The sequence below is a fragment of the Cricetulus griseus genome, chromosome 6 (genome assembly GCF_003668045.3).
Source record: "Cricetulus griseus strain 17A/GY chromosome 6, alternate assembly CriGri-PICRH-1.0, whole genome shotgun sequence".
Lineage (NCBI taxonomy): Eukaryota > Metazoa > Chordata > Mammalia > Rodentia > Cricetidae > Cricetulus > Cricetulus griseus.
The window spans coordinates 144,776,198-144,793,352 of NC_048599.1; the positions used below are offsets into that span (position 1 = coordinate 144,776,198).

Below are 17,155 nucleotides of genomic sequence, written 5' to 3' on the forward strand. Positions count from 1 at the left end.
TATCCAGCACAGTCACTTTTTCCTGAGCCACTGAAGACTCGGTTGCATAGGTAAAAGTTCTTTATCCCTGAACACTTCAATTCTATTTCTCACGAAAGGGGTCTTTTCTTATATAACTAGAATACAGCCTTTGTCCTGGTGTTGGGAATTGAACCTTTATCCTTCAACCATTGAGCTACACCATCAGACCTGCAATTCAGCTTTATCAACTTTGTAAATTTAACATCTATACTATACTATATTATCATCTGTATTCTGAATCTGTCAACACACTCGATGCTGATGAAAGCCCTCCCACCTTTAGCACATGATCATTTTGTTGCTGTGTCTCATTTAGATGCCCTTCAGAACATTTTCAGATTGTTTTCTTTTGTGACAGTGGCATTTTGAAGCACGTAGTGTCCTTTCTTCCTTGCTTTTTCAGTAAAGCACTCTATCTTGTGGCTATCTGACGCATCTCCACAGATTCAGGGTTTGCAAACCCAGCCAGAACACTATGTAGGTAAGGCTGTCCTCAGATCATCAAGATAAAATTACTTAAGCTGCCTATGTGCTCCTTGTTGGAAAGGTTAACTGTGACCACCAAAGGTGTTTCCTCTTTGTTTTGACCTTTTGGGATGACTCAGGAGGAGCAACAAATTGGCTTCTGTTCCTTGGAGGATTTCTGCTTGATTCATTATCTACAGTCATTTGTCTTAACCATGAACCCTGGCAGTACTCCTGCTCCACAGAGTGTTAGATTATGCAGCCAGGTGCATGCAGCTATGGCATGACCCTGGGGCACTGGCCAGCCTCAGGTCTTAACACATCCAACAATGGGCACTGAGGCCAGGACACTGGCCTGGGCCACTCAGACTCCATAGAAGTTGGTGTCATGGTCCCAGGGCCCTAGACCCTAGAAAAGTTTCATGCCAGCTTTGAGAACTCTGTGACCCCAGCACAGTCAGGCTTCTGGAGCTTCCATGACCCAAGTAGAGAAACCAGAAAGGTTCCTTTCAAGTACAGCTTTAGCTCAGTGCTTCTCAATGCACTGAAATGTGTTCCCCTGGTTCTGCTACCAAGATGCTTCCCCAGAACTCTCTAGGTAGAGCCTGCCAATCTTTCTTTTCCATTTTTTCTTTTCTTCCCCTTTCTGTTTTCTCCCTCCCCTCCTCTTCCTTTCTCCCCTCCATCCTTCCCTCTCTCCCTGAAGGACTGAGAACCAAAGCCAGGTCCTCTTTAATTTGAACAAGCATGCAGGTGATTCTGGTAACAAAGAACTTTGGGAAGCAATGGTCTATATCAGGGATTCAACATTACAGAGCTTATGAAACCTGGTGCTGGACTGGCTCTCTAATGTATTAAAAATACTATGGATGCAGGCATTACAAATTATGTTTAAAATGCTTTCCTTTATCGTAATCTGTGTTTTATGCATTTAAAACCAAAATTCTGAGAGGGGTCTATAGATTTGACCAGAGAACCTTTGAAGCTCCTGCCTTGGTCCACACATGTCCCTTACCCTGGGGCTGAGCATGGTAATTACGGAACAGAAGAAGCCAGGGACAGGCAGCCAGCAGTTGAGAGTGAAAGACAGGACTGTGGGCAATGACATGCTGTGAACCTCTACTGAGAGCCAAGTGTAACGATGAGGTCTTTTTAGTATATACGCTGCTGAAGCGAGCACAGATGAGGTCTTTTTTAAGGACTGAAAAGCTATTTCACTTGTGTCTTCACTAAATACTTAACTGAAATGGAGGGAAGGGACCCCCAATAACTAAAAGTTGAGTCTTGCAGAACCAGACACCTCTGTCCCTTGTTAAATGCACACAATGAGGAAAGACAAGCGTATATATGGGAACTGACAAAAGAAATGGAGAACCAAGTAAAACCTCTGCCCAGGACCCCACAGAAAAATGAGCTCTGCATTCTTATGATGTGTAGCACTGGCAGAGAGCAAAGAGTACAAAGGAGGGTGAAGTCAAATGATTTTCTACATGTGTCCAACCTTTTAACAATGATATAGATAGAGATAACAATATTTCCAGACAGCCCCACCATTCAAATGGGTTAATCTCACCTGCTGCTGGACTTCACAGGAATGAAACCCATATTCACTTAAGCCAGGCTTTTCATCCTTCAATACTATGTCTGTGACATTCACTTTTTGTTGGTGCAGTGATTCTTTTTTTCATCACCATATAGTCCACAGAACAAATGCCAAAACTGATGTATTCACTCTTATTCACTCTTCTGTTGTGAATGTTTAGATTGCATGTAACTGAAGCCACTGTGAATAGGACTCTGTCATTGGTAGGTACACATGCTCTCATGCATTTGGTTTTAGTAGGGATAGCCAGACAGAGTTCCAGAGAAGCTGCATCACCCTATGCTCCCGTTGGCACTGTCAATCAGTGCTCTCATTGCTCCATGGCCTTTGGTCAAACTCCGGCCATCTCAGGTCTCTTCTTTTCAGATGTTCTGAGGAGGTGTGGGGGTGCCTAAATGCAGCCTTAGTTCTCACAAGTCCTATTTTTAAGTATGACCTGTTTTATTAGAGGATTTCAGAGACAGACATAAATAACAGCAGTTTCAGGTGGGAATGAAAGAGAAACACATAATTTGACATCAAAAAGAAAACTAAGGTGTCTGCTGCTAAGACTGATGATCCGAGTTTGATCCCCAGGACCCACATGGAGGAAGGAGATATTGGTCATCTTGTCATGTCACACATGTGTGGTAGCATGACCTTCCCCTTCATAAATGTAATTAAAAACAAAGTCAAGAAGAAAATGTTCTAACAAGTCCATTTTCCAGACAACTGATGTTCAACATTGCAACTTCCACACTTACTTTATGCCCTTCGAGTCAAACATTTGTTTCCAAGACTTGCCATTGGAGAATGGACTTAAATGTTCCTTGCTGCATGTGTACCCACGGAAGCCCCTGCTGGCTAGTGAGTTCTGATGCAGAGAAAGCCTCATTATTTCTGCACCAACTGCAAAGCCACAAAAGCTTCTTTTTGCTCTCTGCTTCCCCCTCCCATCTGGAATTGTGGGAAATGAATGAGGGGCACTGAATCTGACCTGAATATTTTGAGAAGAATTTAGTCAAAATCCATATAAAACATCTGATTCTGCTTGAGTGTTCCCAAATATTTGGCTTCTGGCAGAAAATCGGCACATACATTCAGACTACAAATGATTCCGCTAGTTTTCTGTTATGCCCATGATTCTTTAGAGTTGTTCCATAGTGGGGTTGACAGAGGGCTGAATGCATTTAAATAGCTTTGCTTCACAGGTTAGATTGCTGAAATAACACCAGGACAAGGCAGGCCAGACTTTTTTCTTTTAAAGATTCTCTCCCTGTATTTTGTTTTGTTTTGTTTTGTTTTTTCAAGATAGGGTTTCTCTGTGGCTTTGGAGGCTGCCCTGGAACTAGCTCTTGTAGACCAGGCTGGTCTCGAACTCACAGAGATCTGCCTGCCTCTGCCTCCCAAGTGCTGGGATTAAAGGCGTTTGCCACCAATGCCTGGCTTCTCCCTGTATTTTTAAATTACTGTGGTGGTTGACTGGAATGGGAAGTGTCTCCCACAGGCTCAGGTCTTTGAACACTTGGGTCTCAGTTACCGGCACTGCAGGAAGTCTGTCTCCCGCAGCAAGCTCTGAGATGATAGAACCTTGTCCCTTTCCAGTTCACCCTCTCTGGCTGGTGCCTGCATTAGACGATGGGAACTTTCAGCTCCCTGCTCCTGCCACAATGCCTGCTGCCATGCTTTCCCATCATGATGGACTCTTATCCTTAGGAACCATAAACTGAAATCAACTTTCTTCAGTTGCCATCAGTCACAATACTTTATCACAGCGACAGAAAAATACTAGTACTGCAGCAGTACAATTGTAAACATAAATACAAGTCCACTGTGAAAAAGTGAAAACAAACAAAACTTAAAATATTTTCTTCCCCATCATCCACATCCCAATTCACTTCTCCCCAGTAAACCATGTGACAAAATTAGCTTGACTACAACTGGGTCTTTGTTATGTATTTACAAAGATGTGTGTACATGCATGTGTCCACATTCACATACTATACATATGCACTTACACACATGCACATATACACAATAGTGGTAGGCATTATACTGACGCTTGTTTTCCATTAAAGAAAAAGCCTGGGGGGCTGGGGAAGTATCTGGGTTAGTAGAATGTTTACTGAGCATGCCATGAGGTCTCCAGTTCAATCCCAGAACCACAGAAACCAGGCATAGTGGCACAGGTCTGTAATCCTAGCATTTGAGAAACAGAGGCAGAAAGATCAGTTTAAGTTCATCCTAGGTTACACAGAGAGCTTGAGGCTAGGCTGAGGTACATGAAATCAGAGAGAGAGAGGGAGTAAAAGAGAGAGGGTGGAAGGGAGGGAGGGAGGGAGGGTGGAAGGAAGGAAAAATCTAGGAAAAAAATGTTAGAATGTCTGGATCTACTTGGCTCTTGTTAATAACTGCTTCAGCTTTTTCATTTCTTTTTTTTTAAATTAAATTTTTTTTTTTTACATTCTAATCCCAATTCTCCCTCCCTCCTCTCCTCCTGCTCCCCCCACTCCCTCCTTCCCATCTACTCCATGGAGAGGGTAAGGCCTCCCCTAGGAAGTCTACCAAGTCTGTCCCATCATCTCATTGAGGCAGGACCAAGGCACCTCTCCACCCCACACACCCCTGTATCTAGGCTGAGCAAGGTGTCTCTCCATATAGAATGGGCTCCACTAAGTCAGTTTGTGTATTAGTGTTGGATCTTGGACCCACTGCCAGTGGCCTCATATTTTCCCAGTCACATCACTATCATCTATATTAAGGGAGTCTAGTTTGGTCTTACGTAGGTTCTCCATTTGTTAGATCTGAGTCAGTGATCTCTCACTAGCTCGGGTCAGCTGATTCTGTGGGTTTCCCCATCATGATTTTGACTCCTTTGTTCATATTATCGCTCATCCCTAACTTCAGTTGTACTCCAGGAGCTTGGCCTATTGGTTAGTTGTGAATTTCTGCATCTGCTTCCATCTGTTTCTGGAAGAGGGTTCTAGCTTCTTTGGGAATTGTTCCAGCTTCTTGTGGATTGTAGGCTGGGTATCTTTTGCTTTATTTCTGGTATCCACTTATGAGTAAGTGCATAGTGTATTTGTCTTTCTGGTTTTGGGTTACCTCATTTAGGATGTTTTTTCTAGTTCTGTCCATTTGCCTGCAAATTTCTTACCGCTGTCATTTCTTACCACTGAGTAGTACTCCATTGTGTAAATATACCACATTTTCTTTATCCATTCTTCAGTTGAGGGGTATGTAGAATGTTTCCAAGATCTGGCTATTGCAAATAATGTTGCTGTGATCATTTCTTTGTTTTTTTAACACAGGATTTCTCTGTGCAGCCCTGCCTGTCCTGGAACTCACTTTGTAGACCAGGCTGGCTTGGAATTCACAGAGATCCACCTGCCTCTGCCTCCTGAGTTCTGGGATTAAAGGTGTTAGTTTAAGTTCTTAAAAAAAAAGTTAAGCACTTGAGCCAAGCAAGGTGGCACACATTTGTAATCCCAGCACTTGGGAAATAGAGACAGGAAGATCATAAGTTCATAGCTCCCATAAGCTACACAGAGTTCTAGGGTAAGCTGGGCCATATGGTGAGACCCTGTCTCAAAGACAAAAACAAAACTTTAAAAGATCCAAACAATTGCATTGATTATGGACTCCTCAACTATGTAGCCTTCATAGAGGAGCATGGAGTAGGATGCCAAGGTCCTCCAACTGTTTCCTGACCTTTAGTTGTTATTTTCCAGAAGCACATTTTTTTCATTGTTGTTGGTTTTTACATCCCAACCAAAGTTTTCCCTCCCTCCCCTCTTCCCAATTCCTCCTCCCCCACCTCTCCTCTACCTCACCCATTCATTCCTCCTCCATGGTTTCTCTTTAGATACAGGCAGGCAGGCCTCCCATAGATATCAGCCAGCCAATGTGTATCAAGTTGCAGTGAGACTAGGCTCCTCCTCTTCTATTAAATCTTGATGAGGTAATTCAGTAGGAGGAATAGGTCCCAAAGCAGATATCAGAGTCAGAAACAGCCCCTGCTCTCACTGTTAGGAGTCCTACCTGCAGGCTACCTGGTTCTTGGTTCAGTCTCTGTGAGCCACTATGAGCCCAGTTTAGCTGGTTGTGTGTGTGTGTGCGTGTGTGCGTGTGTGTGTGTGTGTTGTCCTTGACCCTTCTGGCTCCTATAATCCCTCTTCCCCCTGTTCCATAAGATTCTCTGAGCTCCACCCAATGTTTTGCTGCACAAGCACATGTTCTTTAAAATATCACCTTTTATTATTTTCAATTACAAGTAGGTGTGTAGGCATGCACATATGAGTATAGGTGACTGCAGAGGCCACAGGTGATGGATCTCTGGAGCTGGAGATAGATGCTTGTAAGCTGTCTGATATAGATACTGGAGACCAAACTTAGGGCCCCTGCAAGGGCAACAAGCACTCTTAACTGCTGGCCATTGCGTCAGGCCCCAGAAACAGTTTTAAATTCTTATTTGTCCTTTTGAAAATGTTTTTGCCTATTGAAAAACATCTTTTCCTTCATCCTGGAACTGGCTTTTATGTCCAGTACTTAAACATTTCTTCTGTGATAGCATTTAATTTTGTGGTGTGTGTGTGTGTGTGTGTGTGTGTGTGTGTGTGTGTGTGTGTGTGTGTTTTGCATCTGTGTGACTCTGCAGGTGTGTGCTCTTATGGGCAAGCAAGTTCAAAACATTACCTCTAGTGCTCTCTGCCTTATTTCCTTAGAGACAGTGTCTCTCAATGAACCAAAACTGTGTGTTTTCAGGTAGGCTGGCTGACCATGAGCTCTCAGGATCTATCCATCTCTGTTCTCTAATACTGGAGCTATAGGTGCATGCAGCCATGGCTTTGACATGGGTGCCTGGGATTAGAACTTGTGTCCTCATGCTTTCAGAGAAAGTGCTCTTACCCACTGAGCATGTCTCTAGTCCAACTTCATCTGTCTAATAGCTACAAGTAAGCATTCCAGTGTGCAGCTGGACTGCAAACCACAATCAATTTCTAGTGATATAAATTAAGGTTGTCCTAGGCCTTCCCCTACTTTAGATATTGCTATAATACCCCCAGAAGAATTGCTAGCCAAATGATACACACTTTGCTAACTTCTGTCCCCCAAAATTGGGTTTTCTTTTCTTTTAAAAATATTTATTGGTGTTTTACCTGCATGTATATCTGCATGAGGCTGTGAGATCTGGAGTTACAGACAGTTGTTAGCTGCCATGTGGGTGCTGGGAGTTGAATCCAGGTCCTCTGGAAGAGCAGTCAGTGCCCTTACCATCTCTCCAGCCCCTAAAATTGGGTTTTTATAATCTTAAACAGTAGACAGTGCTTCCCATGCTATGTAAAAAGCTGAAAGACTGTTGTCTCTGTTCTGCCATCATCTAATTGATGTACCAGGAAGTAGTGAGGGAGCTCCCCAGTGGTCTACTCGGGGGCAATGCTCATTTTAATTAATACTTGGAATGAGCACACAGATGGCACGACAGCACATATTTAGGAGACACAAAGCTGCTCAGTGGGTGAGCTAATAGGACAGGTGACAGGATCAAGATGTCATCAAACTCCTGACAATTAGCAGTTGTGGGATGTGTTAATGAGATTACACTCAATGTGGACTATGCAAAATCCTGTGCTTAAGTACAGAACACATATTACTCATGGGGAGACCAGGTGCTGCAAAGCAGGACCCATCTCCCCCCCTTAATCAACAGAAAACAGACCCAGAGGCATTGAGTCATAAATGAGTGGTAGTGCTGAGATTTAAATCCAGGTCTGTTTAGAGCTAGCCCGCCAGGCAGAGGCGACTCATAGTCCTCAGAGCATCTCCAGTAAGGCACAGGCCAGGCCTACTTCTTCTGTGGTGTCCTGCATTAATCTGTGAGAACTTAAAGATTCAGGGTCATGAGGATAGTTTATGCTATAGCACCTTCCTAGGATATATGAGGCCGGTGCTTGTTCCCAGCACTGCAAATAAACTATAATAAAATGTCTCCAGTTGGATATGCTAATCACCCTGATTTGATATATCTATGAGATATCTATGTATTGAGAGTTTACATTGTGGGACTGGGGACATAGCTCAGGCAAGAGTGCTTGCTTAGTATGTATAAAACCCTGAGTTTGATGCCCAGCACTGCATAAGCTGGTGTGGTGGTACAAGCACACCTGTAATCCCAGTGCTCTGGGTAGATGGAGGCAGGAGGTCCAAAAGTTCAAGGTCATCCTTAGAGAATCAGACTCATTAAAGAGGTTGTATATCTCCTTGTGGTCTGCTGTGAGCAGAGCAGCCTCATGTGTCTACCTGACTTTATGACAATTGTTGAAAGAGTATGTGGAATCACCATCACCTTCTGTGCCCCCATGATGGTATTTCCCCTTCATGTCTCTTTGTGTAAAACTCTGAAAAGCTCCTATTCATCCCTTCTAGGGATCACCTGAGGCAACCCATCTGTGCCCATGGGGGTCACTGTTCACTGCTACAGCTGAGAGCTTGATGACAATATAGGAGCTGAGGGTGTTCTTACCTCATCTGTAGAACCATTTTCCACTCGGAATCTTCCTGCTCTTTGGATGGCTCCATCAGCATCACTAGAAATAAGCTGGGGAAAAATGTTCAGTTAGGTAGCTGGGCCTCCATTTGCAAAGCTCCTGAGACTCCCTGTTAGAAGTAGCCCCATCTACAGACACCAGCTGGTGGACCCAGCCTAGAAGCAAAGAGTCTACTTTGAGCCCTAAGGTCTTATGAGTTCAAAAGCAAGTTCCACCTAGAAGGAACATTTTACAAGCTAAAAAACATTAAAGCTACAATCCATGGGCAAACAGTCTTAATCCACATCACGTGTGGACAAGTGGCAGCTCGCAGATGGCAGAACTCAGAGCCAAGCCCCAAGCTCAGCCATCTTCCCAGGAAAGCCCAGATAACAATTAGTGGCTGGCATGAACTCAAGGTGTAACATCAGAGGAAGCTCCTGTGCTTCAATCCATTTTAAACAGTCTCTGGAAGGCCAATGCAGCCCTTCGAGGCCAGCTATGCAATGCGCCAGTAGACTGCCTTAAGGAGGTCGGGGCTAGAAAGTGGTGACCAGAAAGGAGGAGGCTGGAGCTCGACCTGCAGTCTGTAAGCTACTCTCGAGATGTTTTCCTTCCAGCCTTCTCAGAAGCAACACGGGAAGGGGTATATATATGTAAGATTTTCAAGTTTTAAAATCTACCTGCAGTTTGCAGCAAAGGTCTGCCAATAATGTCCACATTTCAAATGTATCAGAGAACACTTGTCTGGGGTTAGGGTGGGGGTCTTCTCACCTCTAAGTTAGGCTCACTCCCAAACCAGAGTACAACTCTTCAGACTGCTATCTCATACTTGCACTTGTGCTTACGAGACATGAAGGTGTGAAGTAAGGGACACACTCTCAGAACCACCCCACACAAGCAAACTCTGCCATACTAAAGGGTCTGGAAAAAGATTGGAATAGTTTTCTCATGGTAAATATGAAAACAGAAGGCGGGAGAATCTGAATTCAAGTCCAGTCTGGTCTACATAGAGAGTTCCAGGTTAGCTAGGGATACACAGTGAGATCCTATTTCAAAAAACAGGGGTGAGGGGTGCTGGAGAGATGGCTCAGCAGTTAAGTACACATGTTGCTCTTGAAGAGGAGCTGGGTTCAATTTCCAGCACCCACATGGTAGCTCACAACCATCTGTAATTCTAGTTTCAGGAGTCTGGCACCGTGCTCTTACCTCCACAGATATGAGGCATTTATATGGTGCATAATGCACACTAAACAAATCTAAAAAATCAAAAGCAAAAATGAAGAGGGCTAGAGAGAGATCAGCTGGTTAGATCATTTGTTGTTCTTGCAAACGACCAAGGCTCAGTTCCTAGTACCAACATGGTGGCTCACAAATGCCTGTAAATCCAGTTCTAGGGGATCAGCTCTCTTCTAGCTTCTGTGGGCACCAGGTATGCATGTGGTACAATACAAACATACAGGCAAAACATTAACATATGTAAAAAAATGAATACAAAACATAATGGTATCACTTTTATTATGCGCCCCTATATACCATGCATTTTTCTGCCCCTAGCAATGCTATCTCATTTTCCTTATATAACAACAACACTAGTGTTAGTCTCAGCTTTAATGAGAAAAAGGCTAAAAACTCACATGTAAGGTTACATGACTAATGGAAACAGAGCTGGGATGTGACAATGGCAGCTGGGCCTCAGAAGCTGGCAGCTATCTTCATCTAAGCATTGCCTCACCTAGAAGGTTCACAACAAGCCCAGGTTTTACTAGTAAACCTCAGCCTGCAAAGAAACCTCCAGACACAGATGGAAGTCGTCTATGTCTATGGATATGGCTGGCTAATGGCATTATATAATGTTACACTGTCATAAGGCAGAGAGTGAGCTGTGGAATTTCACTTTGCCCAAAGAGAGGTTTAGTTAGGCACGGTGGCATCAGGAGGCTGAGGCAGAAGGCTGTTCAAGACCATTCTCAGTAAGACCCCATTTCCACAAACAAAACAGAACAAAACAAAGTCCAAACTAAACAGGACTGGCTTTGCCCCTGGCACTTGAGAGGTGACTTCTTAGCCTAGTAATGTCCTATGTGAGTGTCTCTTTTCTTAAGGGCTTCAAGCTATACTGGCAAGTAACACTGTAGTTGATGGTGGGGGCATTAGGTCATGCATATTAGCTTTCCCTCTGGAGGGACTGAAGGCTAAGGTCAGCTATGTGATCGAATCCCACTAGAAAGCCAGCCAGTCACTCTGGCAGTGCTCCACACAGCACGGCTGGGCCAAGCTAGGATGCCACTAGGGCGGACATTTGGAAGTTCTATGCTGGAACTCACTTGGATTCTGCTTGTGCTGAGTTGGGTCTGTCCTTTGGCTGTCACAAAACTAAGTGTGCTAACAGTTATCAATGGGTTCAATGAGTCTTTCTGGCAAATTATAAGGGTGGGGGGCTCACAGCACAAACTCTGCAGATGGTGTCAGAAGGAAGGGTGAGCTTGTGGGCTGACTTTCCCTGGGACCAGTTCTGAACTACAAGTGAAAGTGCCTGAGGGATAGCTCAGTGTGGAGAGTTGTTTACTGAGAAAGCCTGGTAACCTGAGATTAATTCCCAGAATCCACATAGAGGTAGAAAGAGAAAAGAGATTCTGCAGGGCCGTGGACCTCTGTCCACACTGGCACCAGGACATATGTCCCCACACACAAACACAAAACAATAGTGAGGCACAAGTGAAAGGTAAGGCTGGGTCTTCAGGGACTCTGCCATTCTCGGGGGAGGGGGGGCAGCGGTTTCAATGTCTCCCTGGACAGTGGACACCCACACACTGTTACAGGGAACAGCAGAGAGATTGTGAAAATGGTGGTGCCTGTGCAGGCTGCTGAAGGGGCTTGGCATGAAGTGTCTGAGGGTCACATTAGGACATGGCAGGAACAGAGCACCACACTCAGTTCCCAGTGTCTCCCAACGGCAGAGGAAGGGACAGGAGCCACTCACTCTCTCTTACTACTCCTGAAGAGTAAGTTGGTGAAACCCTGGCCTTGGAAGCTCATGGAGGACTTAGGAGAAGAGCTCATGCTCATCTATGAGTCACCCATGTATCTACAAAGTGAACAAAATCATTTCCCACTACATCCCCAACATGGCCAGGAAGAGGCAGCTGTGTCCTTCCCCTTTGCTGAGATTAGAACAAGAGGCATATCACTTGTCTCAGTTTGAGACGTTTGAGAAGAAAGGAAGAATACTCTTCACAGTTTCATAGTTGGGAAAGTGTTAGTGCTCTCTGAACTCAAGGTCATGAAATCTTACACTAAGATTCTCTCCCCTCTACCCTTTTCCATCTTCATCGAAAGTGCCATTATCTTTCACACGCCTGTGGCTGCCTCTTAACTCATCCAGCCATCATAGATCACTTCTTCCTTCTAACCCCATCTTCACGAAGTGGAGGCAGATGTGGTAAATCCCAAATTTTTCTGGCCCACAGCCCCACCTACACAGTCTTTTCTCTTCCCTCATTTATAAGTTAGTGCTCTCTACCTAGATGTCACAGCTCCTCCTTCCAATCCACCCAAGTTCCTGTACCTTCAAAATGCCTTTCCTGACCTCCTGCTGGGCAAAGGGCCACTCAGCAAAGCTGTGTTTTATATTCTGTCCTGTGATTGCATTGGGTCTCTCTTCAGGCACACCCTTTGTTCTTTAATAAGCTCTACAAGGACAGCATCTACATCACCACTGCATATGCAGAGCTAAGTCCATTGTGAACTGTAGAAGAGGTATTTATTGGGTATCTATAAACAACAGATGGATGCTAAGATCCTATGGAAAATGGTGGAAAGGTAATGGAAATGGTGCTATTCCCTGGAAGGCAGAGCAGGCTCATTACTCATGGGAGAAATATCAAAAACATTCTACTGGTCTATCACATGGGAAATACCAAAGAGAAGGAGGGGCCAAGCAGTCTGAACCAACAAGTGCCAGGTGATGTCAGCTTGGGGAGTCACTTAATACAATTGTGTAGGCTTAAACAAATGCCACTGTGCATGAGAGATTCAGTTTAAAGAGTAAAGTAATGGAACATTTAAAACCACACATCTGAGAAAACTCTTGACTTCAACAGGAAGAGCAAATGTGAGAATTATCTAAACAGCTGTGACAATGAAGACAGTCACAACATGCAGTGCCACAGGTATTCTAAGAGAATTTAGACTCTGAAGTGATTAAACAAGAGGATGGAAGCAGAGATCTAGGCATTTGTTCCTAGAAGATATGACAAAGGATCACAGAGCACAACCAAAGCAAGCAGGGTAGGGACCAGTAAATGGTGAGAGAGTGAAATGCAGAATAAAAACAGAGATGACAAACTGAGATGATGACTAAAATGCAAATGACTGGTGGGTGCGGTGGTATACACCTCTCATGCCAGCACTTGGGAAATGAAGCATGAGGATCTTGGCACCCGCCTGGACTAGTGTGAAATCCTGTTTCAAAAGGAAGACAGAGGTGCCCTGTCAAAGTGAAGAAAATACAATCACTAAGAAGAAAGGCTAATTTTAATAAGAGAGACAGTTACCTAGGCAAACAAACAGTGAAAATTAAGAGAGGAAAGAAATTCAAATGTATCACTAACTGTAAAAACTGAAGGTGTCAGGGTACTACCATAAAGGTGGCATGGCTCTTCTGAGGAGGTGAAGCCTGGTGCCTACACTCTGCAATGACACAGCCACATAAGGGAGCAGGGTCACGTCCTTAGGGAAGAACTGGCCAATCAGGGTAAGGAAAGGCAGTGTATTTATTACATGTTTGATTTCAGGGAAAAATTCTATTTAAACAATACACAATTGTAAAATTTAAAATATTAATTTAAAAGAAAATAAAACAGGAAGAAAGTATTATTAATGACCATCTAGTAAAAATGTTATTAGTTTCATATTAAAGGCAATTAAATGACAATCTTTTTAAATTAATGCAAATTCTGTCTTTCTTCAAAACCAAAACCCTCTCTCCATCCTACTCAGCTGCTTTGGTTCTCTGGGCTGGTAGTTTCTGTGCCTTGGCAGCTCCTGATTCCTGTTTGGCCTGCATTGTACTCTTGGCATTCGAGTGTATAAACCATAAGAACATTACAAAAACCAAAATTTCAAAAAGGTTATGTAAAGTACATCTTTTTTAAAAAAAGATTTTATTTATTTATTGTGTATACAACATTCTGCCTCCATGTATATCTGCACATCAGAAGAGGGCACCAGATCTCATAACAGATGGTTGTGAGCCACCATGTGGCTGCTGGGAATTGAACTCAGGACCTCTGGAAGAGCAGTCGGTGCTCTTAACCTCTGAGCCATCTCTCCAGCCCTGTAAAGTACATCTTTAAAAATAGTATTTTGGAGTACTGGAAGGTAAACCCAGGGAAGTTAACTATAACCAGAAAAACATAGGCAATAGATAATCCTAATTTTCCAACAGTCAAAAGAAAAAAGGGATAGAATCCCACACCTAATCTTGCCATCATCACCAAATCAAAAACAAACAAGAATGAACAATAATCAATGGTCATTAATATCCATCAACATTAATGGTCTTAACTCCCCTATAAAAAGACACAGATTAGCAGGATGGATAAGAAGACAGAATCCTTCCTTCTGCTGCTTACAAGAAACTCACCTCAACCTCAAAGACAGATGGTACCTAAGAATTAAAGGTTGGGGAAAGATCTTCCAATCAAATGGACCCAAGAAACAAGTGGAGGTAGCAATCCTAATATCCAACAAATTGGACTTTAAACTAAAATCAGTCAAAAGAGATGAAGAAGGTCATTTCCTACTCATCACAGGAGAAAACCATCAGGATGAAGTCTCAATTCTGAACATTTATGCCCCAAATACAAAGGTATCCACGTTTGTAAAAGAAACATTACTAAAACTCAAATCACACATAAAACCGCACACACTTATAGTGGGAGATTTCAACACCCCACTCTCACCACTGGACAAGAACACCAGACAGAAACTTAACAAAGAAACAAAAGAACTAATAGAAGTTATGGCGCAATTGGGCTTAAAAGATATCTATAGAACATTCCACCCAAATACAAAACAATTTACCTTCTTCTCAGCGCCACATGGAACCTTCTCTAAAATCGACCACATACTTGGCAGCATAGCAAACCTCAACAGGTACAAAAAATTGAAATAACCTCCTGTGTCTTATCAGACCACCATGCTTTAAAATTAGAATTCAACAACAACAAGAACTACAGAAAACCTACAAACTCATGGAAATTAAGTAACATCCAATTGCACAATTCATGGGTCCAGGAAGAAATAAAATAGAAATTAAAGATTTCCTAGAATTCAATGAGAATGAGGACACAACATATCCAAACCTATGGGACACTCTGAAAGCAGTGCTAAGAGGAAAGTTCATAGTGCTAAATGCCCACATGAAAAAAAAAAAACCAGGAGAATAATCACACTAGAGAATTAATAGCACAACTGAAAGCTTTAGAAAACAAAGAAGCCAATACACCCTGGAGGAGCAGATGCCAGGAAATAATCAGATTGAGGGCTGAAATCAATAAAATGGAAACTAGGAGAACAATACAAAAAATCAATATAACAAAAAGTTGGTTCTTCCAGAAAATCAACAGGATAGACAAACCTTTATCCAAACTTACCAAACAACAAAGAGTGAACATGCAAATTAATAAAATCAGGAATGAAAAGGGGGTCATAACAACAGACACAGCGGAAATCCAGAGAATCATCAGGTCATACTTTGAAAACCTATATTCCTCAAAATTTGAAAATCTAAAGGAAATGGACAATTTTCCGGACAGATTTCACTTTCCAAAACTAAATCAAGAACAGATAAGCAACTTAAATAGACCTATAACCTCTAATGAAATTGAAGCAGTCATTAGAAGTCTCCCAACCAAAAAAAGCCCAGGGCCAGATGGCTTCAATGCAGAATTCTACCAGAAATTCAAAGTACAGCTAATACCAATTCTCCTCAAAGTATTCCACACAATAGAAGCAGAAGGGTCATTACCAAACTCTTTTTATGAGGCCACAATAACCTTGATACCCAAGCCACACAAAGACACAACTAAGAAAGAGAACTACAGACTAATATCCCTCATGAACATTGACGTAAAAATTCTCAATAAAATATTGGCAAATTGAATCCAAGACACATCAGAGAAATCATCCATCCCAATCAAGTAGGCTTCATCTCAGGGATGCAAGGATGGTTCAACTTACAAAAATCCATCAATGTAATCCACCATATAAACAGGCTGAGGAAAAAAAATCACATGATCATCTCACTAGATGCCGAAAAAGCCTTTGACAAAATCCAACATCCCTTCATGATAAAGGTCCTGGAGAAATCAGGGACAACAGGAACATACCTCAACATAATAAAAGCAATATATAGCAAGCCAACAGCCAACATCAAATTAAATGGAGAGAAACTCAATGCAATTCCTCTAAAATCAGGTACAAGACAAGGCTGTCCACTCTCTCCATACTTCTTCAATATTGTCCTTGAAGTTCTAGATAGAGCAATAAGACAACAAAAGGAGATCAATGGAATACAAATCGAAAAGGGAGAAGTCAAACTCTCACTATTTGCAGATGATATGATAGTCTTCATAAGTGACCCGAAAAACTCAACCAGAGAACTCCTACAGCTGATAAACACCTTCAGCAAAGTGGCAGGATACAAGATTAACTCAAAAAAATCTGTAGCCCTACTATATACGGATGACACATTGGTGGAGAAAGAAATCAGAGAAGCATCACCCTTTACAATTGCCACAAATAACATAAAATACCTTGGAGTAACACTAACCAAAAAAGTGAAAGACCTGTACCATAAGAATTTTGAATCTCTAAAGGAAGAAATTAAAGAAGATACCAGAAAATGGAAAGATCTCCCATGCTCTTGGATAGGTAGGATCAACATAGTAAAAATGGCAATCTTGCCAAAAGCAATCTACAGATTCAATGCAATCCCCATCAAAATCCCAACACAATTCTTCACAGACCTTGAAAGAACAATACTCAACTTTATATGGAGAAACAAAAGAACCAGGATAGCCAAAACAACCCTGTACAATAACGGAACTTCTGGAGGCATCACCATCCCTGACTTCAAGCTCTATTACAGAGTTATAGTTCTGAAAACAGCTTGGTATTGGCACAAAAATAGACAAAGGAATAGAATTGAAAACCCTGATATTACCCCACACAGCTATAAACACCTGATTTTTGACAAACAATCCAAATTTATACGATGGAACAAAGAGAACATCTTCAACAAATGGTGCTGGCATAAGTGGTTGCAGACATGTAGAAGACTGCAGTTAGACCCAAGCCTGTTGCCTTGCACAAAACTTAAGTCAAAATGGATCAAAGATATCAACATAAATCCAGCTACACTGAACCTATTAGAAGACAAAGTGGGAAATACCCTTGAATTAATCGGTACAGGAGACTGCTTCCTGAACATTACACCAGTAGCACAGACACTGAGGTCAACAATTGATAAATGGGACCTCCTGAAACTGAGAAG

The 17,155-nt window shown here is 42.6% G+C and overlaps 1 protein-coding gene across 2 annotated transcripts in view; it reads right to left on the reverse strand.

Annotated features, from left to right (window-relative positions):
- Garnl3 (GTPase activating Rap/RanGAP domain like 3) overlaps positions 1 to 17,155 on the reverse strand; it is a 157,801-nt gene that overhangs the window by 79,192 nt on the left and 61,454 nt on the right. For both annotated transcript variants that reach the window (XM_027423765.2, XM_027423764.2), the window contains exon 4: positions 8,592 to 8,666. In XM_027423765.2, the coding sequence (XP_027279566.1) occupies positions 8,592 to 8,666 (75 nt within the window). The remainder of the gene's footprint in view (positions 1 to 8,591; positions 8,667 to 17,155) is intronic.